At 42.1% G+C, this 24744-nt stretch overlaps 1 protein-coding gene across 1 annotated transcript in view; it reads left to right on the top strand.

Moving 5' to 3' along the window:
• Positions 1–24744, top strand: part of UHRF1BP1L (UHRF1 binding protein 1 like) — a 2202923-nt gene that overhangs the window by 680338 nt on the left and 1497841 nt on the right. Inside the window, exon 4 of the mRNA XM_044087916.1 lies at positions 1424–1515. Within this exon, the coding sequence (XP_043943851.1) occupies positions 1424–1515 (92 nt within the window). The remainder of the gene's footprint in view (positions 1–1423; positions 1516–24744) is intronic.

Below are 24744 nucleotides of genomic sequence, written 5' to 3'. Positions count from 1 at the left end.
AATGGATTAGACCGCGAGGGAGTCTCTTCAATTTTAACACTGTTTCAGTTTGTACCCAACATTTCTAATGTTGTACTGGTCAGATTTGATGCACTTTGTGTGTGTCACAAATAAGGTGGGCATAGTGAACCTAGTTGATGTGGTATGGTTGGACTTGAGTGCCTTTTTTTACAGTGTTGTATGTGACTTGTGAGGAAGGTAAGAGGTGCATTATGGCACCTATGTTGGTCAGAGAGAGAGAGGGAAACTGTTAAGGTCAGAGCTGCTTAACAAAAATATGTTTGTTGTTGAGGCCAGCATTCTTTAGTATATTTATAGCTTATTTAACTGTCAGAGTGGAAACAGAATGCATATATTGGTTTACATTAATGAGTACTGCTGTAGTTAGAGATGGGAGAAGGTTGGGAAGAAGCTGTCTTAGAGACCACGTGAGCAGTGGACAGATAATTGGCAGCCTGCAGTTAATGTAACAAAGGAGGAAATACACTCTTAGCAACTATCTGAGAGTAAAACATAGGCTAAGAGAAGTTCTGTAGAAGGCTATGGAGGAATATAATTTTAGACCGGGTGTTAAACCTTTAATTAGTACAACACTGTATGAAGAGCTGTTGCAAGGCCAGCAGACTCTTGTGTTGTCTGGTGGTAAGATGGAGTAGACTGTAGTGCATTGTGCTAGCATGCCTGTAACTGCAGGGCAAATTTTGATGTGGCTACATGCATATGCCTTGAACCTACTGTTGTAGGTGGACTAACATGGTATGTATTAGGATTTGCTAGCCTTCCTGCTACTATTGAAAGCTTGTACAATAAAATAAAAGGCAAGAAATTACATTTAAAGGCAACATTAGTTATATTTCCCTGTTTGAAATAACAAGTTGATGTCTGTCATGTCTTAAAAGCATAAATGCCCATGATCATCCACAAGTTTAATTAGGCTGTGTGTTTATGGAATTCTATGTACAGCGTTACATGTCTGTAGCAAAAAGGATTATGCCGGGATGGAAGATAGTAAACAGAAGAGGGGCCATGAGATGGCCATGGGATTTGTTACTAGTCCACAAAAATGTTTTGGAGCTAGGCTAATGCCTGAAAAATGGCTAAAGTAAATTTCATGTATACACTGTAGGGAACTGGATATAATCTGATTTGTCACTCTGTTGTTCGGGGACTACTTGATTGTAGAATTTAAGATGAAGTACAAAGACAGAGATAATGGGTATTTCTTTCTATTCAAAGAAATGTGGTAGATCTCTCTAATGACACAGTAGAGTATATGTCAGCATTTAAGATGCTGATGGATTTCTTGATAAACAGTGATGTCTGAAGGATAGTATGTAGGATTAATTATTGGGAATCATGAAGAGACTATTTGTATTCTTCAGTCTGATTATTCATATGCTCATTGGATTATGTTTTTTTTTAGAGCTTGGATAAAGTAGAAATGGAAATGTGTACATGTGAGGAACCTCGTCCACCTAATGGTCCATCCCCCATTGCATCTGGATCAGGCCAAAGGTTAGTCATTTTAAGAAAAAAAAATGTGTTGCAATATATGCCTTAAAAGTCATGCATCTGTTGTATGGTTTTGTTTGCCGAACAAAATTTAAATTTTTGTATGAAATGTTGCTGCCATTTATAACATGCTTTAGTAATCTTCCAGCTGCAAGCCTGTAATTACAAATGTTTGTCATATTGGTTCTATTTTCTTGCATCTTGTCACAAATTACTGTTGAGCTTGGACAGAGAGTTTTGGGCTTATGACATCATTTTGAATGTGGAACGTAAGTAAGCACAGGGCTATTGATGTTACAAGCATATTTTCAATTACCTCTTTCTTATACGTACCATTGACCCTGTTCTGCTTAATCAATGTGAATGCCTTGCACTATACCTTTAGTTAGTTAGTTAATTTTTATTGACTTGGGTGGTTATGGAAGGCCTGTGGCCTGTTTTCAGGTGAGACCTTTGGTGGTGTTTATACAGTCTCGGGGAAGTTTGGAGCATTTTTCCAGTAAGTACCAGAGGATCATCGCCACTACCAGCTCAGGTTGATTCTGAAGGAAGAACAACTGATCTGACATAAAAAGCTCTGTCTACATCCCCAATCAGGACTAAAGCTCTTCAGTCTGCTTGGCATCTAAAATTTTACCAAGCTACTGGCCCCTTTGCTTTTACCCATAATGCTCTGCCACCAAGTGTCTGTTCAGATATTTATTGCCATGTAGAAGTTGTAGCATCCAGGAAATGACCCTGAACTCTAACTTTTTGATTACTTTTTTTATTAAAAGTGTTAAGTTCATTTTCTCTCTTTTTTTTTTTTTTTTTTCCCCCTCCTGCATTTGTACATTTTTACTTTCCTAGCTTTGCTGTTGCAATTCTAGTCAATAAATTCCAATTCCCTTTCTCCGTCTCTAAATTTCTTTCTTCTTTCTCTCACCCCACATCTTGGTATTTTTGTCACCCTCACTGTTTTACCCGTTTTACATATGTTGCTTATTTTAATTTTTAATGTTTTCAAAGGTGAAATGTAAAGGAGTTGTTAAATTTCAGCTTCAGAGACAGTCTTTCCTCAGTGTTATTGTTAGTGTACTTGGCTATTCTTTTACTTTATATTTTTGTTGATTTATAGTTGGTGTATGAGTTTGGTATTTCTGGTTACTCTTAGTTTCTGCAGTCAGAATTGTAGATAAATGTTCTCCATTAGATCAATGTTGCAGTAGCTGTAATGGTATGAAATGTATCTTGCCAAGGATTGAAAGTCCGGCTAACCTACAAAGTTTTGCGGTCCTTACATATGTTCCGTATGTCTGCCCTTAGTACAAGAGTTTGTGCTGGTATACAAGAGATATGAGTAAGCCAAAAATCAGAACACTCTTGCCATATGTATGCTTTCTCAGAATTCTTGTCAACTTAACATCATGAGTTTTTGCAGTCTGCTTCAAATGCAGTTTTGGGCAGATAAGTGTCTCTGATGAGAAACCTATATTTTTTTGTAGAAAAGTTTATTTAAAGTCTGCATACGCTTATCATGAAGGGGTTAGTGTTCTGTAGTAAACAGATTCTGCATAAGGATGCCTATTCTTCTTGTGTGTTTTGTTTTGAGCATTAGCACGATACTAGGTCCTGTTAGTCTCCCTTTATTTTATTTACAAAACCATAAAGAGTAGACTTGTGTTCTCTTGAAATTTCTTTTGAAAATGTGTCTTAGGAAACAGGCGCTAGAGAGCATGGTAATGAATTCCCACTTGTGGACCCCCCCCTTAAGAAGAAGAAGAAAGTTTAAGATTGGAGCTGACATTGTGTGCTCCATCTGGCTTCAACCTGTGGGACCTTGGATCTGACACTGGCCAGTTCTAAAGTCTTTAGCCCACTTGGCTTCACCTCCCTTCTCCATAAATACCCGCTTCTCTGTCAATTCCCCAGATCTAGTTTGCTGCCATTCTAGTTTGCAGCTTGGTCTTGGCACTGCTTTGGATTCTCATTTTTCAAGAGTTATACTGATTTAGAGTTTGCTGTTCCCTTTTTCTTGATTTGTACCTATTTCTGTTCTTTGTCTTTCTTGGGTAGATGTCACTTTCATGTCTTTGCTTCCTGCCCTTTGTTGTGTATTATGTTGTGTGGCATTGTGTGTTGCTAAAGTAGATTATTTGGGTTCCTATCAGCTGACCGAAAACGCAGGTTAGTGATTGTGACTTGGTCGAGCTGTAAACGCCGAAACGGCAAAATATCAAAGCGGCATGTAAGCGAAGTCTTTCCCTGGGAAAGAATTTGCTTGGCTGCTTTGGTAGTTTGCCGTTTTCGGCACTGTAGTGCGGTCTCGGAGATAGTATATTTAAGTAGGGGAGTGTGGGGGGCACAGCCCCCCACATCAGGGGGTGCCCCCCACTTAATATAATCTATTAAAGTTTTTTTTTTTTTTTTTTTTTTTTTTTTTTTTTTTTTTTTTTTGTTGGAACAATGATTTTTTTTTTCCCTTGGAAAAAAATTGCTGTTCTGACAGTTCGGTTTTGTAAGCTTTCGCTTACATGGGGTCGATAAATCACTGTTCGCTAACCTGAGCGTTCAGTGATCTAATATAGACACGATTATTTGTATGGTTAAGTATGAATAAAGGTTTTAAAAAGTGTGTTTCTTGTGGTCTTAAGTTGCCTTCCAAGGATGCACACTTAGTGTGCTTATTGTTTGGAGCTGGCACATTTAGATTCCGGATGCTCCATCTGTGAAAGCTTTGATACCAGGGCCATCAGTGAATGAAGGACCAAGCTGGTTTTAAAAAGGCTTCTACCCTCCGGTTCTGCTACTTCTGCTTTGGTTTCTGGGGTGGCTTCTCCCTTGTCTCCAAAAATGACTGGGTCTGACAAGCCCCAACATTGAGACTCCAAACATTCCAAAAGGGATTGCGAGAGGTCCTCATGTACTGCTTCTGCCCCTGCTCCCTCAGGCTCCTCAGACCCAGAGGTCCTACAACGTTTGAGTCCTCTGGCTCCCCTGGCATGGATATCAGCTCTAACATCTCAGAGCCGATCTGCTTTGGTCTCAAACTAGTAAAACAACAGCTCCGGCTCTGACCATCTCAAGCACTTTCTTGATCAAATGTGCCTTTTCAAATCTAGAGCAATGTCCCTCTTTTCACAGAATATCCCACTCGGGGCCTCTCTGGCTCGGATCCAGCACACACAGTCTTCTTCCAAAAGACCTTCTAAGCCCTCTTCAGTTGTTGGGACCTTTGAGCCATGGCATCGAAACTGGAGTCTCTGGGTTGAGATCGATGGTTTCCTGCTTCAGGATTGTTGCTTCCACTTAAGGCTTCATTCTTGGACAGCTCTACACTCATCTGAATGTCACAATTAGGCATAGCTCCCTCTGGTTCAGGTCTGTCTCTGGTACCCTCCAGCTCTGGGATCCTCAGACCTGAGAGGCCAAGCCTCTCTGCCTTGGCCTTTGATATTGTAGAGAGGATGTTCTCCTCTTGGGAGAAGGGTCCAGTTTATCCAGCTGGCATTCTCTCTCCCTTTCATCTGTGTCTGCAACTAGTTATCAGTCTTCTCCTGGAAAGCCTATGTCAGCCAGCCTCCAGTGTGCCCCTGTGGCAGGGCGTCCTGACTCTTCTCTTTCCTCCCTAGCGTTGTCAGAAAGTGATGTTTAGGGAAAGTGAAAGTATAAGAGGAAACACTTGGATTCCCCAGACTAGTTTCTCACTGAGGATACTGACCTCAAGGAAGGAGAGGGATCCCCAGAGTCTCTGCATGATGACACCTCATTTGGCAATTTATTGGAACTGCTTCACCAGTGTGGAGGCTGAACCACAGAAGCACACTCTCTGAAGAACTCCTATTTCTGGAAGCATTTGGCATAGGCCCAACCATGCCTTGGTGGTTAATCCTCTGGATGCCCTTATAGACCTGGTAGTCCAGAGGATGTGGAAGGAACCTGAAACAGTGGAGCCCAATACTCAGAAACCCATATAAGGTTATTGCTCCCCCCCAGGGACTGGCCACATTGAAGTAAGGGTCCGGCCATCAATGCTGTTGTGGTAGCAGCAGCCACCAAGAAGATTATTGAAGACAGCTCCTCTATTCACCCCCCCCCCCAGCAAGGAATGCTAGGCTTTGAATCATTTAGTGAAGCATTCCTATGCATCAGCCACTTTTGCACTGAAAGCCCTTAATTACCTGTCACAATTAACAAGACTTCAGTGGGACCTAGTGGACATAGTGTCAGAAGTGTCAGGTACCCTCAAAACGCAGTAGTATTTGGAAACACAGAATAAGATGGAGACTCAGTTGTCTGCTCTGGTTTCCATCACCAATGTTTCCATGTAGCTTATCTCCAACATGCTTGGATGCATTTGTGTAACTTTGTGGGCTGTTTCAAGGCATCTTTCATTAATGCCCCTTTTGATGGGTCCTCCTTGTTTGAGCCAAAAGTTAGACACCTGACAAGGGGCAAACAAGAGGCAAAGACACTGTCTGTCATTGGAGTATGCTTTGTTACTCCCCCAGTGGACCTTTTCAGGGAATCTGAAGGGAGGTAAGCATCTCTTAAGAAAGTCACAGTACTCCTCAGAGGGTGCTCCCTCCAGACGGTTCTTCCGGAGGATGGGGGTGAGCATCATAATGGAGATCACCTGCAGGGCAGGGTTGGTTTGCAGAATAATGGACCTTTCTGGGGCTTTTTCCAACATGAGTGATCCTGAAGAGTTGCATGGCTGCTCTTTTCTGGAGACGGTTACAAGTCATCTGGCTCTCCACCCAAAAGCTAGGAAGGGCCATCACCTCAGACGCCTGGGTGCTGAGAGTCATATCTAGAAGTTATTACATTTCCTTTTTAGAAGTTTCAAATTGTCACCCAAAACATCTCTCAAATGTTGCACTCCATCAGAGACTTTACCCAGCTGTAGAGATTTGTAAGCTGCTTATAAATTTGATATTTGGACCAAAAAGAATCTAGGATCTATTCCACATTCTTTTTAGTGCTAAACAAAATGAAGGACCTCAGACCAATCTTGGACTTGGCAAGTTAAATCTTTTCAGCAAAAGACCAAGTTCCAGATTGTCACAGTACAATCCATGTTACCTATTCTGAGGAAGGATGATTGGATGTGCTCAATACAACTCAAGGGTGCCTACCATCACATCAATATAGACAAGTGTTCCAGGAGGTTTCCACGCTTCTGGCAGGGGGCAAATAATTACCAGTTCAGGGCACTGCCATTTAGTTTCACCACAGCCCCCCGATGTTTAACAAGTCTATGGCAGTGGTTGCACCCTGGCTCCAGCTGCAGATATTTCAGGTCTTGCCTTACCTGGACAATTGTCTCCTCACCGCCCCCACAAGGGCATTGTTACCAGGGACTTCTTACTCTGTGTGACAACTAAGACATCACAGTCAGTTTTTCAAAATCATAGGGTGGCATTTAGACATGATCATCCAAATCACCAGCCTCCCAAACTCCAGTATTTTTGGCCTTCAGGCTTAGGGCCCTGTCAGTGCTTGCAACTTCAAAACCACTAGCATGTGCAATTATGAAGCTTCTGTGTCATATGGCAGCATCAGTAGGGTTTATTCCTTCAGGCAGCTATCACATGATTGCTCTACAATGGACTCTGACTGTTCAGTGGGTCTTCCTTACTCATCCAGTGGATATCCCCATCCAGCTAATGAAAATGTGTCAAAAGCAGATTCGCTGGTGGTTGCAGTCTCCCTTGGTAACTGGCGACCATATGTAATTCCTTCACCCTCAGTCACAGTCACCGTGGATACCTCCCTTTTGGGGTGGGGGGAATTTCAAAGGAAGGACAGTTCAAGGGTCCTCGTCTGCAGAGGCCCACATTCACATCACTATTCTGGAGATGAAAACATTCCTGTTTGGATTGCAGGCTTTTCAAAATGCTCTTCCCAGGGGTGTGATTACGATACAGATGGACAATGTCTGCTGTCTGGTATCTCAAAAGACAAGGGGGAACACATTATTTTCCTCTTTGCTGGGAGGCCATAAAGGTTTGGCAGTGGAGTGATCTCTTCTCAGCAGTTTCTGGTGGCAGTGCACATCCCATGGAAGTCCAAAATCTGTCTGACAGCCTCAACAAGAGCATTCTGTTGTCTCACAAGTGATCCCTAAATCTGAAAGTGGCAGCTTGGATTTTTCATCAATGGGCTACTCAGTGTTGCACCTGTTTGCCTCCCCATCTGACACCAAGTGCAGCAGCTGTTGCACCATTGTTTTCCCCTCTGGGACAGTCACTCAGGGATGCTCTTGGCCCTGAGGCTTCATTATGCTTATCCCCCATTGCCTTTGATGATAAAGTTTCTACAGAAAGTTGCCTGCTGCAGAGATATCGTGATCCTCATTGCTCTATTTTGCCCTTGTTGGATGTGGTTTCCCCTCCTTTGGCCTCTTCTGAAGTACTTCCCTTGGGTCCTGGATCCCATCCTGGATCCCCCCAATCTTCAGTTTCTCAAGTTGACCACATGGTTCCTCCATTTCCCATTATGGCCAGAAATCCCAAGCTTTCTCAGGCTGTTCATATATTGTCATCTTCTCAAAAGCAGTTTACTAGAAAAGAGTATTCCTGTAAATGGAGAAAGTTTGTCCTGTGGGTGGAATCTTTGGGACTCGACCCTTTCTCCACCCCTTTGGAATCCATTTTGGATTTTCTCGCCGAGTTGTTTCAATCATGTTCTAGTTTTTCTACTATTAAAGTTCAGTTGGCAGAGATAATGCACCCCTGGCTTCCCTCAGAATTTCCAAGGCATTTCTCAACTGTGCATTTTTACACTCTCTCCTAGTACAGGATCCGGTTCCATTAAATTTGTAGCGCTTTTTGTGTGTGTGTGTTTCGGACCCTTAGTTAAGTTAAATCAGTTTTGGTTCTTTTTAATTGAAATTTAGTGTGTTCCCCTTCCCCTTACTGTGTGTGTTAGGGTGTGTGCATGAGTGTCATGGCCGAGGGCCCTAAGGCCATTTTTTCGAAATGCGCTGAGTGTGGTCATAAGCTGTACCCAGCGGATGGCCACACTCGGTGCGTTCTTTGCCTGGGGGTAGCCCATTTAACTTTGCGCTGCCAGATTTGAGCGGTCTTTAACCCCCGGGCTCTGAGAGACAGGAGGAACAAGCTAATCCTGGCAGGACTCTTGCCCACTGATTCTTCTTCCTCCTCTCCCTCAGTGGTGCCAGTTGCGGCTGCGACTGTCCAGCCTTCAGCTCCCCCTTCCCTGGCTGGGACTCAACATCCTGCTGTTCCCCAGGGAGAGGGGGACTCTTCTAAGAGAGAGAAGAGGCATAGAGAGAGGGAGAAAGAGGGCAGATATGGGCACAAAAGTCACAAGCGGCGGGCCGACTCAGCCCCTTCGGCCCCGCTGGCTAAACTAATCTGTTCCCCTGTGAGGGGTTCCAGGTCTTCCCCCTATCGGCTCCATTCTCCACGCTTCTCTCCGGAGCCGGAGGAGGAGTCCCGGGCACCCTTGAGGTCGTCTAGGCGGCCTTCCTGTCCTACCTCAGCGACTTCTTCTAGGTCTACTAGGAGTCTTTCCGACACGGATATGGACTGGATGATGTGTTGATTCCTGCAGGCCCAGATGCAGATGGGAGTGCTCTTGCCTGGGGGGAGCTCAGCCCCTTTCTTTGCACCCATCGCTCCTTCTCCGATCCACTATCGGGTTTCGGAGCCATCGGATCCGAGTAGTCTCGGAGCTGGGGAGTCTGCACCGATAATAGTTGCTACTTCGCTGGCCTTACCCTCAAGTTTATCGGGTCATCTTTCCGACCCGAGCTCTCGGGGCCGAGAGCCGAGCTTCGGATCCACAGTGGTGAGTGCGTCTTCGGCTCCGTTGCGGTCGAAGCACACTACCCTGTCGGGTCCAATCGCATCGGCTCTGGCGCCGGTTCTCACGTCGGAGCCGAGGGGACTGCTCTCGGAGCCCGAGGAGAGTGGTTCACCTTCGGCCTTCGACGTGGTGGAGAGGGTGCTGGCGAAGAGTTTGAGGTCCCCGGTTCGTGCTACGGATCCACCCTTCATTCCCTCGCATATGAGCCTGTCTTTCATTGTCCGGCCCCAGGGACAGCCTGCGTCTGCACCCCAGCTAGTTCCTGTAGAGGAACATGACCCTGTTGATGAGCCCTCCTCGGACAGTCCCGCCGAGGAGATCCCTCACAAACGAAAGTGTAAAAGGAGGCACTTGGACTCCCCCAAGTCCCTCACGGAGGACACGGACTTGGAAGAAGGGGAAGGTTCCCCCAGGTCACCCCCCGAGGGCGTCTCCTTTGGCGACATTATGGAGATGCTGCGCATTAGAGGGGGGCGGTCAGCCCAGAAACCTTCCTCAGATGAGCCTGTGTTTCTGGAGGCATTTGACACAGGCCCATCTACCTCTTGGGTGTCCCCTCAGGCCGACCCCTTGGTAGACCTGATTACTACCAGGGCATGGAAGGAGCCAGACACTGTGGAGCCAATCCCTAGGAGACAGGATAAAATCCTTAGTCCCCCCCGCAGACAAGCCGGCGTGGAATAAAGGTTCCTGGGTAGATGCCATGGTGGTGGCGGCTGCCACCAAGAAGGAACTGGCGCAAGAAAGTTCCTCGGTCCATCCTTCTGACAAGGAGTCTCGGACGATGGACCGCATTGGAAAGTGGATGTTTGCTTCAGCCACCTTTTCCATAAGGGCCGCTGAATTACCTAGCACACATCATTAGGCTTCAGCGAGATCTAATAAAAGAGTACGCTGGGTCTCCCCTGGAGTCCATGGCAGCCAAGGACAAACTAACTTTCTCTGCTCGCATGGCCACTCTAAAATCGATATCTAACACTTCTATGCGGCTTCTCTCCCATGCCACGGAGGGGGCGGCTAGAGCCAGCGGAGCAGGGGTAGCCTTGTGGCGCCATGCCTGGCTCTGACTTTGGACTTTGCTGAACCCTTCAAGGCATCCTTTGCGAATGCTCCCTTTGACGGTTCTACGCTGTTCGGCAAGACCGTCCGCGATACGCTACTCCAGAGTGAGAAAGACTGGAAGACGTGGTCTGCCGTCAGAATCCGCTTCTTTGCTCCTCAAAGGTCCTTCTCAAGGAACCAGAGAAGACAAAAGATGTGGTTCCTGAAGTCTCAGCAGTCCCGTTCCGCTCCGGACCTTTCGTCCTTCAGAGGCAGGGGAGGACAAGGTGGACGCCGGCCCAGAGGCAGAGGGGGGGGGTGAAAAATTTTGGGTCAAGAGAACCCTTCTCCGACTGACCTGCGCAGCAACCTTGAGGGGTTGCCTGACTGCTCCTCTCTGAAGACAGTCGGGGGGGGGGGGGCATTTTTTGGAGCACCTAGCAAGTTGGGAGTCCATTACTACAGATCGCTGGGTGCTCCGAATAATATCCAGAGGTTACTCTATCCCCTTCATGAATCTTCCCCCTCTAAGGAAGCGCCTCCCTGATGTCCCACCCAATCAGAGGGATGCTGCAGCTTCAGAAATAAAGAAATTGCTAGAAAAAAAGGCCATCCAACACGTCTCCCCAGGACAGTCTGGGTCGGGCAATTACTCCAGGTTCTTTTTGGTGCCAAAAAAGACAGGGGACTTAAGGCCAGTTCTCGACCTGTCAACTTTGAACATGTTCATTGCCAAAGAGAAATTCTGGATGGTCACTTTACAATCTATTCTCCCCCTTTTGCAGGAGAACGACTGGATGTGCTCCAATAGACCTCAAGGATGCATACTACCACATTCGCATGGACAGGCGATCCAGGAGGTTTCTCCACTGTCGGCTGGGGGCCAGTCATTATCAGTTCAGGGTCCTCCTGTTCGGCCTCACCACAGCCCCCAGGGTGTTCACCAAGGTCATGGCAGTTGTGGCGGCCCACCTAAGACTTCAGGGAATTCAGGTCTTTCCGTACCTGGATGACTGGCTCCTCACCACCCCCACCAGGCATCTACTGTGTTCTGCCAGGGATTATTTTTTACTCTTGGCCCGTCACCTAGGCATTACCATAAATTTCAGGAAGTAGTCTCTTCATCCTGTTCAGGTTCTGGATTTCATAGGGGCCAGAATAGACACACTTCAGTCCAAGGCCTTTCTGACAGTGGACAGGCTCCGCACCTTATCACTTCATGTAATAGTGCTTCTACAGTTCCCAGCCCCACCCACGGAATTAGTCCTGAGAGCCCTAGGATCCATGGCGGCAGCCATTAGCCTTTCACCTCTTGCCCGTTTGCACATGACAGTTCTTCAATGGACCTTTCAGGTCCAATGGTCCCTCCTTCTACATCCATTGGATTCACCGATTCCCCTCAGCAGGGTTTGCAGAGACTCCCTTCTTTGGTGGCTTCATTCCCAGGAGCTTCGGGAAGGGAGACCATTTGTGATGCCTCAGCCCCAAGCCACGGTGACCACGGGCGCTTCTTGCCTGGGGTGGGGGGGGGCATTGCATGGGCAAAACCGTCCAAGGCACGTGGACCCCTATAGAGACCGTTCTGCATATCAATGTTCTGGAGATGAGGGCGGTGCTTTTAGTGTTGCAAGCTCTTCAGGACCTTCTTCCTCCGGGGACTATTGCAATTCAGACAGACAACATGGCGGTGGTCTGGTACATCAGCAAACAGGGAGGAACCAGGTCTTACCCTCTTTGTCGAGAAGCCATGAGAGTTTGGGAATGGACGATTTCCACCAACCATTTTCTGATAGCAAAGTACATTCCGGGTCGGTCCAATATTCTAGTGGACAAGCTGAGTCGATCTATCCTCACACCTTACGAGTGGTCTCTGAACCCCTTAGTAGCGAAACTTGCTTGGCCACCCGGTCTTCTTTATGCTTATCCTCCTCTCCCGCTAATGACGAAATTTCTGCAGAAAGCTCGTCGGTTGGGGAGCAAACTGATCCTCATAGCCCCATTCTGGCCTCGTCCGATCTGGTTCCCGTATCTACGGTCTCACATCGTAGCTCCTCCTTGGGTCTTAGAATCCATTCCCGATTTGATTTCCCATCCTTCAGGATTGCAAACTCCGAATCTGGACGACCTCAAGCTTACGGCTTAGTTGATCCAGTTCCATTAGTGGCTAGGACTCCCGGTATCTCATCTCCCGTAAAAATCTGTCCTGGTAGTGGCACATAAACCCTCTACCAGGAAGATCTACAACAGTAAATGGAAGCGTTTTTCCATCTGGGCCAGACATAGGGATTTTGGAGCCTTTTACGGCTCCCATTCCAGCAGTTCTTGAATTTCTGTGCCACATTTTTCATCAAGGGGCCAGTTCTTCTACTGTGAAGGTTCAGATGGTGGCCATTTCTCATTTCCACATCGGGGACAACCTTGGACCCTTGGCTTTCTCTAAGATATGCAAGACCTTCTTGAAGGGCACCTTTCTGTTAAGACCTCCTGTCAAGAATGCGGTTCCTCCATGGGACCTAACCTTAGTTCTTCAGGCTCTAACTGGTCCACCTTTTGAACCTGCAGCCTCTGTTGACTTAAAATTCTTATCGTGGAAAACTGCCTTCTCGATTGCAATTACTTCAGCTAGAAGGGTATCTGAACTTCAGGCCCTTTGTACAAAACCCCCATATCTGGTCTTCCATAAGGACAGAGTATCTCTCAGGACTAATCCTTCCTTCCTTCTTGCCTAAAGTGACCTCCGAGTCTAATATCAATCAAGCCATCAGTTTGCCTGTTTTCTTCCCCAACTTTCAGAACAAAGGGGAATACAGACTGCACTTGTTAGATGTGCATAGACAATTGAGATTTTATTTGCACAGGACAGCTGCTTCTCGCAAATCGGAGCAACTTTAGGCAAGCCAGTTACGAAAGTCACTTTAGCTAGATGGCTATCCCACTGCATCTTACACGCGTATAAAGCTTCCGGTTGGCCAGAACCCTTGGGGGTTCATGCTCACTCTACCTATTCTATGGCTACCTCTGCAGCATTTTGGTCAAGAGTTCCCTTAGATGACATCTGTTCGGCGGCTACTTGGGCCTCTTTTCATACCTTCATTTCACACTACAAGCTGGATCTGATATCCAGAGGGAGGGCAGCCTTTGGCTCTGCAGTGCTCCGGAATATTCTTCCTTGAGGACCTCCCAGGTTTTTTGGTAGCTGGGGACTCTGTCCCACAGGTTGCTGATCAAATGAAGTTAACTACTTCAGATAAAGAAGTTATGTACTCACCATAATGTTCCATCTGAGTAGGTAAGTTCATTTGTCAGCAACCAACCCCCTCCTCCTTCCCCCCTAACCTGTTTCGTGGACATCATCATGACGGAATGTCTTCCTTCTGTTAGGCATCAGGTTAACGTTTCTCTTTTTGAGTATGGTTTGGCTGTTTGTTGCTTGATAAGTTGGCAAACTCGATCTGAGGACTGGAGGGTGGTAGCATGGTATTATGGGTAAGGGGGAGGAGCTGAGAGCTCAGATCTTTCTCTTGGAAAGCTGCCGGCTCGGATCCAGGCCGGATCCGAAACCCACAGGTTGCTGACAAATGAAGTTACCTACTCAGAAGGAACGTTATGGTGAGTACATAACTTCTTTTTTTTGGCGGTGGTTACTTCTGCAAGCATGGTTTTAGTTTTAAGCTCCTGATTCTTTACCTCCTTATTTGGTGTTCTGTAAAGACAGAGTTTCTCTTTGTATGAATATATCTTCCCCTAGGAAAAAAAATCGCTGTTCTGACAGTTTGAAATTGTAAGCTTTCGCTTACATAGGGTCGATTAATCACAGTTTGCTATTTTAAGCATTCAGTGATCTAATATAGACCCTTGTATTGATACCCAAAAAAAAAATGCATCTCAGTTCTTGGGGTTGAATAACTGGGTCTATATTACTTAGTCAAATGGCTGTTCAGCGAATAACCATTCATCAAACACCTATTCATAAAAGACACTGTTCATTGAGTGGTGAATTTTAACCAGGGTAGTTGGCTGTTTGGAATTTTCCCCTTTCCCCATTGAAGTGCAATCTCAGAGTTGGTATATTTTGTTGGGGGGAGGGGGGGGAAACCCTGCACCTTGGCAGGCTTTCAATTTTATTTTTGTTTTGTTTGTTTGCCCTACTTAAATTCGCAGTTTGATGATGAGCGGCTTCAATTAATAGGTGTTCAATGAATGGCTATTTTTTTGAGTAGCCATTTGATGAAATGATATAGTCCTGAATAATCATATATCTATTATTTATTATTTTATTTGACATTTTTTTACTGGGGTGGTCTGACTTGGTCTACAGGACCTATTTTCATCAGAGGCCTGGGGAGAAAAGCTCCACATACAGTACAATACAAATACAGTATAATTCAATACAATACAAATTACATTAAAAATACTATACAAAAATAAGTTGAAAGAACAAACTATGTTACAAGATGTTGCAATATATTACTACACATCTAGACAATTCTATAGAGTTAAAACATTTTAGACAATAATAGTCACTCTCACCATACATGATGTAGATAGTGTCCAAAAAATAGTACGTAGGTAGTGCAATGTGTGACATTGACTGTTATAGTACATGAAAAATAGAATGTTAGTTTCAGTTAGGAAAATAGCAGCCAGAAAGTTAGTGGTGCAGATAGATAGTGAGAGAGTTAAGAAGAATAGAAGCAATACAGCCTGAGCAGTCGCTTAAGGATATGGTATAGAAACAGAGAAGGCGTTAGAAGAACCTTAGGATCTTGCAGTCTGTGAGGGATTGAAATGTGACAGAAGAAGATGATAAGGCTAGTGTGGAAGAAGAAGGACCTGAGCATTAGGCAGGCTTTATACAGGAGCAAGCCATGCATTTCTGAGATGATTTTTTAAAGTGGCTTTGAAATGGGTTAGGCCATAGACCTTGGTAGATAGAGGTAGTGAATGCCAAAATAGAGACAGAGTATGAATATGCAGAGTGACCTTGTCTTCCTGTGGGTTTTGAGATGGCTAAGAGCTTTTTGTCTTCTGATCATAGGGATCGATTTGATGTGTAAGGTGCGACTAGATTGACTAGTGCAGGGCAGGCAGTAGGCTTGAAAATAAGGTTGTGCAAGGTAGATAGCTGAATAAAGGCAACTTGGTTGGGGAGTTCAAGCCAGTTTAATTCTAGGAGTAGTTTACTGTGGTGTGTGTGATATTTAGAGTTTGTGACAAACTTTGCAACTTTGTTGTAGCACTGTTCTATCTTGGTTAGGGTAGAAGTTTGTAAGTTAGTTAGGATGGGGCACCATAAATAAGGGAGTGAAGTAAAAATGTTTTTGCAAGGGTAGTTTTGGTTGCTGCAGTAAAGAAATGTTTGGCTCTACAAGAGTCCCAGTTTTTGATGAGTTTTCTTTATATTTTGCTGTATATGGGGGTCAAATGAAAGTTTATTGTCTGTGGTAACACCTAGAAGTTCGGTTTTCTGCACTGTTTCTATGACAGTGTTGTCAGATGCAAGGATGCTGAAATCAGTGACAGTGGAGGTGTTTTTGGTATAAAAGAGTACTAGTTTTGTCTTCTTTGGATTAAGAAAGAGTTGGAGATTTCTTAGCCAGGATTCGACTGCAGTAAAGGACCGTTAAGTTTTTGAAAGTAGTTCTGCTAGTGATTGAGCAGTACAGATGATGGTGGAATCATCAGCATATTGAATGAGGGGCACAGGGTGAGAGGCAGTATGAAGGTTATTTGTGAAAATATTAAAGCGCAGGGATCCTAGGATTGAGCCTTGAGGGACTCCAGTAGGGTTGTGGAGAAAGGGCGAGAGCTTACTGGACCATTTCACTGCTTGTTTATGATCCTTGCGGTAGCTTTGAAATCCTTTTACTGTGTTGTGAGAAGCCTAAGTTAGACAATGTGTTCAAAATTAAGGGGTTAAACACTGTGTCAAAGGCCTTGGAAAGATCAAGGAATACTGAGGCTGTATAGCGTCCTGCATCTCTGGTCTTGCTCACGGTGTCTGTAAAAGATAATAGGGCTGTAGCTGTGCTGTGGCTAGGTCAGAAGCCATGTTTGGTTTCGGTTAAAAGGTTGTTTTGCAATAGATATTGCATTACCTGCTGATGGATACCTCTCTCGAGAATTTTGGATATGGGTGACAGGATGAATATAGGAAGGAAATTGGATGGCTCAAAAGAGTTGCCTCCTTTGTGGATGTTGATGTGAGATTGTTTCCATATGGTAGGTACTTCTGGCTCAGACCTATTTATAAGGATACTGAATGAGTAGGTGACTGAGTTAGAAGCCAGTTTGAGGTAGTGTGGTGGAAGATTTGTAAATTAGGGTTTTAGTTTTTGTAGCAGTTTCCTAATGGTGTCAGTGGGTATGGGCTTTAATGAGAATGGGGTTTGTATGACATTTTGTTGAGTAGGGGGGTTAATAATGACAGGGTTAGAAGTAGTTGATGGTCTGGAGTTGGCATCTGCGTAGGTTGAAGGGTGGGTGGGGGTCCACCATTAGGGATGTTAGCAGGTCCAAAATTGAATTTATGAAGTGGTTGTTAAAGTTTTCAGCTATTTGTGATGGAGGGGTATCAGGTAATAGGGTGTGCGCTCCATTTCTTCCAGGGCTAAGTAGAGAAGATATGCCAAAATTTACTGGTGTTGATTGTATGCTGGAGTTGAAGCTGGGAATAATATGACTTCTTATCTCTGTTGATTAGTTTTGTCACTTCGTTACATAGTGTTTTGAAAGTAACATGATTTTGTTCATTTTTTGTTTTGTTCCCAGGTTGACCAGGCTAGGTCCCTTTGCCTTCATCAGGTGTTTATATTCCTTAGAGAACCATGGTACTGAGTTCTTTTTGATTCTTTTCATAAGAATGGGAGCTGGTGTATTAAGTATGTGAAGGACGGTGTTATTAAAATATAGTACAGCATCAGTAAGGGGTAATTGTTTAAGGGGTGTCCAGTCTATTTCGTGTAGGAGATTGTTGAATTTATGCTGACAAAAATTAGTTGAGTTCCTAACTGATTTTATGGTGTGTACTCTTAGGTGTTGGGGGTTTGTTGTAAGGAAATAAGCTGTTCACTAAGGTAGCTAAACAGTGTACCAGAAGAGGGATAATTGGCAGGGTGGGATACTAGGATCCAGTCTACAGTGGATTGGCAGGTAAGATCTTTGCTGTATCTTATTGGAGTATTGATAAGCTGAGAAAAAACATACAAATTTATACTATTTGTGGGGGAGTTGGAAGCTATTGTTTGCCAATCTATATTTACTTATCCTAAGAGTGTTTTGATGTTTATTGTTTAGGATGTCCAGGATAAAATATTTTCCAACACTGGTATATTGTTACCTGGTGGGATATATATTACTATTTTACAAATGCTTGTTTGATATGTTGAGGTTCAAAAAAGAGATTAGTACCTCAGCATTGGAAAAGATGGGTATGTTACTGGTGTAGGGTATGATGTTGAGTGTAGAGGGATATACAAGTGCTAGCCCCCCTTTTAAGATCTATCTCTTCTGGTTATTGGAAAGTTTGGAGGTATTATTTCTGAGTCTTTTACATTGGGGTTTAACCATGTTTTGGTAAGGGCTAGTATGTCAGGTTTATTTTGATCAATCCAGGCATGCAGTGTGACTATTTTATTATATATATTTCTAAGGTTCACTGTAAGTATGTTTAAATCTTTTAGGTTACTCTTATGGTCAAGATTAGAGGGTGGGCCAGGGTTAGGATGTATGTCACGTTTGAGTAGATAGGTAATGAGAAATGAGTACCATGGGAAGTGTTTTTTATTCCTATGTGATGGTACTGTTCTCGAGTGTGGTTTCATAGAAGATGAGGCCAATTTGTGGCTTCAATACTATGGGAGGGTATAGGGGAAAAGCTGGGAAGGAGATATGTGAGAAGTTGTGTTGTTTATTGGGGAGAGGGTTGGGGGAGGTTGTTGATGTGTATTGGTGTGTGGGGGTATGCGAGGATATAGCTGTAGTGAGGTTGAGAATTAAGAGTAAAGAGTCTAGGCAGATTAGAAGCAGCATGTCAACTGTGATAGTGGGTTTAAAAATAGTAAAAGGGGTATTTGTGTGTTTGAATGTAATAGGTGTAAATAGAGATTATCATGTGATGCGTGTGCAGCTGAAGGTAAGGTTGGAAATGTTTTGACTTCAGAGTGGGCTTTGACAGTGTGGTTAGGTGTTTTGCCTTGCAGTTTATGATAAGGAGGGGTGGGGGAGATGATTAGTCAGTAGTAGTTAAGTTTGTGTATAGCCGAAGAGAAGGTGGTAAGCCTGGAGTTAATGTGAGATAGTTTGAGGTGGTGATTGTATTCTTATGGTAAAGTACAGAAAGATGCAAAGAATTACAGTAGACGGGATGAGAATTCAAGGTGATGGATGTAAAGGAGAGCAGATAAGTTTGGCTAAATAAAAGAAAGTAAGGTGTGAATGAAATGTGGGTGTGGGCAAGGTACAGTTGTATTTAATTGGATCATAGGCATGAGGGGGAGTTGTTTGCTTAGGATATGAGTAGAGGTGCTGGCAGTGGGTGAGATTTAGGGGAAAGGCAGGGGAGTGGAGTGAGCAGAGCAGGAAGAACCCCCCCCCCCCGATTGTTTACCACTATAAACAATCATGAGTTAGAATGCTCATGGATACAAAGACAAGGTGTCTGACTTAAATACTTTATTCAAGTCACAGTATCGAATTTTATAGTTATGGGCTTTTCAATGTCTTTCCAAGGATAATGTTACACTGATAACCGTAAAATATGCTGAAGTGTTAATGTAGCTTCACCTTCAGCAGTAAAAGGCCTGTGAATGTGGGTGAATAAGTGGGGGTGGGAATATCCTTCCAGCAGATTCACCACTATAAAACAAAACACACTATTGCATGTCTTAAATTTAAGTTATTAGTTTGAATCTTGGAAAATTGCCTTGCGTAGATTTAATTCCGTGTATTTGTTCCTTGTGAACCTTTACAACTGCAGGTGAAATTCAGCTGTGCAAGTTCTTTAGGTAGTGGGATGAGATAACTTGCAGCAGCAGTAGTCAGACTTGCATGCGCTTGTTTCACTTTTTGTAGATTGAAGTAGCTGGATGGAGAGAATAGTTGGGACATGGGGTAGTGAAGTGACTCAGTGAATCTATTTCTAGTATTTTAAAATTGAGTTTGGCAAAGTTATAATTGGTGTGTATTTTTTGTACATTTTATATATTATATTTTGTGTGGTGAGCTATTGATCTTAATAATGTGCCTTTTTTTGGTTTTAAATATGTATTTTACTTGATCACATGGCTTTATGTCCATTATTCTTATCTAGTTCTTATGAAGTCTGTTAACTTTTAGGGCAGAAACACTTGTCTTTGTAGCAAATTAATGGTTTTCTGCATTGATACTCATACCCAGCTGATTTTTTGCAAGTGCTTTTCCAGCTGGTTTGATGCTTATTTTGCATGTGTGTACTCTTCCCATAAATTCTATTTATTATTTCTGTGTAGTTTGTTTTTTCTCTTTTGTTTAATTTTTGATTCCCGTTTTCTAATAATTTATTTTTTCTTTTTTTTCTTTTTTTATTTGGCTTTAAAACAATAGATAAACAATTTTAAAGCAAACGACTATTTGCATAGTCTGCAGCTGATCAATGTATCAGAGTTATACATATCAAGAACAATTATTATTTTTCAAGCAAGTATTTTAGTTTAAGCCAATATTTATATGAATGTTTAATATTAGAAGTTCTCATCTTTATAGTATGCAATCCACTATTGCAAACCATTTTTGCCATATTAATAATAAGTTTAACACTAGAGGGGGTAACTTTACTTTTCCAATTTTTAGTAATTACATTTCTGGCTTTAGCAAGAATAGACCAAAGAAAGAGGCACTTGGGTTTTTGGAATTATCTCTGGAATTGGAGCATTAAATAACACTAAAGATTTAGAAATATTACATCTATCAGACCATAGCGCTTGAATGAAGTTATTATTTCTTTCCAAAAAGAGGAGATGACCATACATTAATATACCATATGTATCCAATCAGCTATTATTACAGAATCACATCTCCAGTATTTAATTCGATTTGATTTATACATAATTGTAATTATTTTGTTAGGAGTGAAAAATGCTCTGTGTAAGAATTTCCAAGTGAAAATTTTCTAATGCAATGAAGATCCGGTTTTATCTGTAGATTTTAATATTTTCTTATATTCTTCAGATAAGTCTTCATTATTAATTTTTGAGGAATACTTTCAAGAGGAATTGTCTAAATATGTGAAATCTAACATAAGAATTTTAAAATTTGTGACAAATATGATTTATTTTTCATTGCAGTATTATTTGTTAAAAATTCCAATAATGTGGGGGACGATTTCTTATCTAGATTAAATATCTTATCTATCTCTGTGTTCACAAAGTCTCTAAATATTTGTACAATTAGCCCATTCTCAGAATCTTGATTGTATTTGGACCTTATATTTTCAACAGTAATACATAATATATATATATATATATATATATATATATATATATATATATATATATATATATATATATATATATATATATATATATATATATACATATATACATTTTATATATATATATATATATTATCAGTACCATTTAAGAATTGATGCCAGTAAGTTGCTTTTTTGTTTCAATACTAGCATTTTGTTTAGGTTACGAGTTTGTAAGCAGTTAAACGTTTGTATATGCATTTGGAAACGGAGAAAATTAATACAATGATTTGAATATGTGAACTTTTGGAAAGAGGAAATGGTGTTACTTAAACAAGGAATTTGAGAAGGAGGTATAATTCCATTTACCCAAAAATATTTTAATAACCAGGTAAAACTATTAGGGACTATTTGTTTATGACTGGTTGTGATATATTTATTATTTACTAATAATATTTCTTAATGTATTTGTTTCCATTTTGAATCATAAGATGAATTTATCCACAATGCTACAACTTTTACAATTGTTGAAGCAGCATACAATTGAATACCCGAGAATCCTATTCCACCATTATCCCAACCTTTTCTGTGCCAGTCAAAAAACCTATAGGTTTATTAGAATGCTAAAAAAATTTCAAGTAGAATATTTAACATCATCTTCATCAATTTTTTTGGTGGCGATAGTACTGAAGCTTGTAAGAAGAGCAATATTTTAAGGAGAATTACCATCTTAATAAGCATTAATTGTTCTTCCATGGTAAGGAAGAATTTGTTCCACTTTCTGACTAAATTTAAAATTTTATCAAAACAGTTACTTTTTCTGCAGCTAACAGCATTAAATTTAGTTGGGCATCCCAATGTCTAAGACATATAGCATATGTCACAGGTCAAAGGAATAATTTCCTGAGTTAAAGTAATTTCGTCTTCCAGCATTCCTGATAAAAGTGCCATGTAGGGAATTTCTGAAATGTACTAAATCATGTACCCCTCTCTTTTTCATCAGTATTCCAGCAGTTGCTATTTTTATAGGAAAAAAAATCTCTGTCTGCTTGGGGTGTAAAATACCTTTGCAAATGTTTCAATGCAAAAATCTTAAGCCTTCTGCATTTTGCATACTTGGGAGTCATACAGATGTCCTTCCATTGTTTTGTTGTATATCACCTTTCCATTCTCATTTCTCAGTCTGTTTTAACCTCTTCTTTATATGCCCTACTGATTATCCCTGTTTTAATCACTGCTTCTACTCTAGACTCAGCTATAACATTTTCAGAGCTGGTCTTTTATTTAACACTCCCATAGCCTTTTCTCTCTGCCTATATTCTATCAGTCTCTGGTAGAGAAAGTTAGTCCAACCACAGTCCAAACTTTTGCTTGGCCTTCTCTCATTCTATCATATTTCCCCTCCCTAGCTATTTGCTCCCAGTACTTCGGATGTCCTGACTGAAATCACTGTTGCAGTGTTCCTGTCTACCCAGGGTACAAAGCTTTACCTTCCCAAGGTCATACGGCCAGCGCTTGACCCTCAGCTCTTCAGCAAAGGGATAAATAGATGGATGTATGAGTGTGGATCCTCAGACTATCTTGCTGCCACCAACTCCTCTACACAGTAGCCAAACACCCTTCTCTCTCTACCTCCTTCAGCTCTGGTAATTATCCATATGTCAGGAATACTGCAACAGTGATTTCAGTCAGGACATAGTACAGTTGTGGAAAAACTTACCATAACAATAGATGTCTCTACAGATAACTCTTATAGTATGCCTTCTCACCGTCTATGCCCTGTTCTCTGGCTTACTTAAATCTTACTTTTCTTCAACCCATCTGCTTTAACCTGTGCTCTGTTACATGGAAAGAGGAGATTTTACTTAACTATTCGAGCTACATCCCTCCTAGCTGACTGGTCTCCCTCTCTCAGTAGTCATCAGATCTCTGGCTTGCTCATGCTTCCATCTGTATACCCTTACACTTATGAGCTGAGGTCATACATTGGTCATACCACCTCGGGAGAGTAAAGCTTTGGTACCCTAGCCAGATGTCAGTGGTGACAACCCTATGTTAGGAGTATTACAACAGTGATCAGTAGGACATCTACGGTTATGTGTATGGTTAAGTTCTTGCATAACCGTACTCTCCTTTGCTTACTTTCTTCAATAAGTACCTGCTCCCTCATGACCATATCCTATGCCCCTACTTGCAGTCCATCCCTATTGGTCAAATATCATTTATCCATTTCTTGTTGGCTTGTTTCACAAAATATTTTCTGCTATTTTGTAAATACAGTAATCTGTTTGTTGTTCTCCTTAAGGGCTTGCATCCAAAATCCTACCTTTTTCTTATTTTGTGACCCCCCCCCTTTCATTTCACCATAATTTTTCACCACTTTGTAGTCTTCTGCTTGTGTTATGTATACGAGTCTTAACTGTGCAATGTATTCCTTCAACTCTGGTAATCCTAAACAACTTGTTCTGTGGGAAGAAACAATTTATCCCACTTTAATCTTGGTCTGTATCCCTCCCAGATAAATTCTTTCAGTTCTGTTAATTACTATCCATATGTTCTTCTCTGGTTGATAAGTGGTACGCCTGACTTGTATACAACATTAAATGAACTGCCAACATTTTTACTGCTTGTACCTTATCTATATTCAAGAGCTTCCAACTCCTCATTTTTTGCATTATTGTTTGTTTAGTCTCTTCCCACATATGCTTGGCTGCCATAATAAAATCTGATCTGATGATGTCAGTTTTCATCCTGTCCTTAACTGATGGGTTTTGGATCCGATTCCTCAGATCCATCTAGACCATTGCTTAAGCTTGTGGCAACCAAAAAACTCTTGAGCTTCTCCTTTACTCGTAATGCACAAACCCCAGGTTACCTCAGATCTTGTTTGCCACTTTCAGTGAAAGCTGTGGTTTACCTTGGCTCTCGAGCGTTTGTCAGATAAGTTTTTTATTATATTTCTCAAGTCTAATTTCTCTTAAATTCTTAATTTTTTCTCCCCTTACCTAATTGTACAGTTAGTACCCTTCTAAAATACTATTGTTAGTATTTGTTTTCCCTTTTTGACTATTGTACAGTGTATATCTCTTAAATACTATTGTTAGTATTTACTTTCTTTCTATGCTTGGTGCAGTTTGTTTTTCTATTTCTGCTTCTCTTTCCTGATATATACACACGTATAGATAGATATATAGGTATATATAAAAATCTGTCCTTACTTAAAATTTTACCTTTTATAGTTTTTCCGCTATGGCTGAAAAAGGCCCTGCAGGTTATAAAAAATGTGTTGAGTATGGACAAAAACTCCCTATGTCAGATGCCCACAATGTGTGTGTATTGTCTAGCACCCTTATGTTTCCAGGAAGATTGTTCCATATGCCATAGTTTCACCCCCTGGGGCAGTTGGAGAATGCAAAAACAAGTTAATCTTAGAGCCTACTACCTTTTGCTTTTGGAGCGACTATATCTGGAGATCAATCTCCCAAAGCTAAACATTTTAAAACTTCTCTGACACCTTCTCCATTCTCCATAATTTTAGAATCATCACAGAAAGAGCCAAGATGGATCTGACCTTAACCTCAAATCCAAAACACAAAAAATTGGTGGATCTGACTTCTTTGGATCTGATCAAAAAAAAAAGTTATCAAATCTGACAACTTCCAGTCCCACTGGTTCAGGTGTTATTCACATACCCAGAAGAAGATACTCACTTTTATAGATTCATAGGTAGGTACTAGGCTATTGGCCCTTGGGCCTATATAAGCCTAGCCAAAAAAAGTTCCCTGGCTTTTACGACCTAGAAAATTATTTTCCTGTGCCCTTGTCGAGCAGAGCCACAGAAGTGATCCCCGGGGTGAATTTCCTATTTCCCATCCAATTATCAAGATCTTCCTTAGAGGGCTAATGAGGAGCTTTGTTTGACATGAATG

This window comes from Protopterus annectens, chromosome 11.part0 (genome assembly GCF_019279795.1).
Source record: "Protopterus annectens isolate FY-2018-M chromosome 11.part0, PAN1.0, whole genome shotgun sequence".
NCBI lineage: Eukaryota > Metazoa > Chordata > Ceratodontiformes > Protopteridae > Protopterus > Protopterus annectens.
The sequence above is the reverse complement of the archived record's forward strand: the minus strand, read 5'-3'. Positions and strand labels throughout refer to the sequence as shown.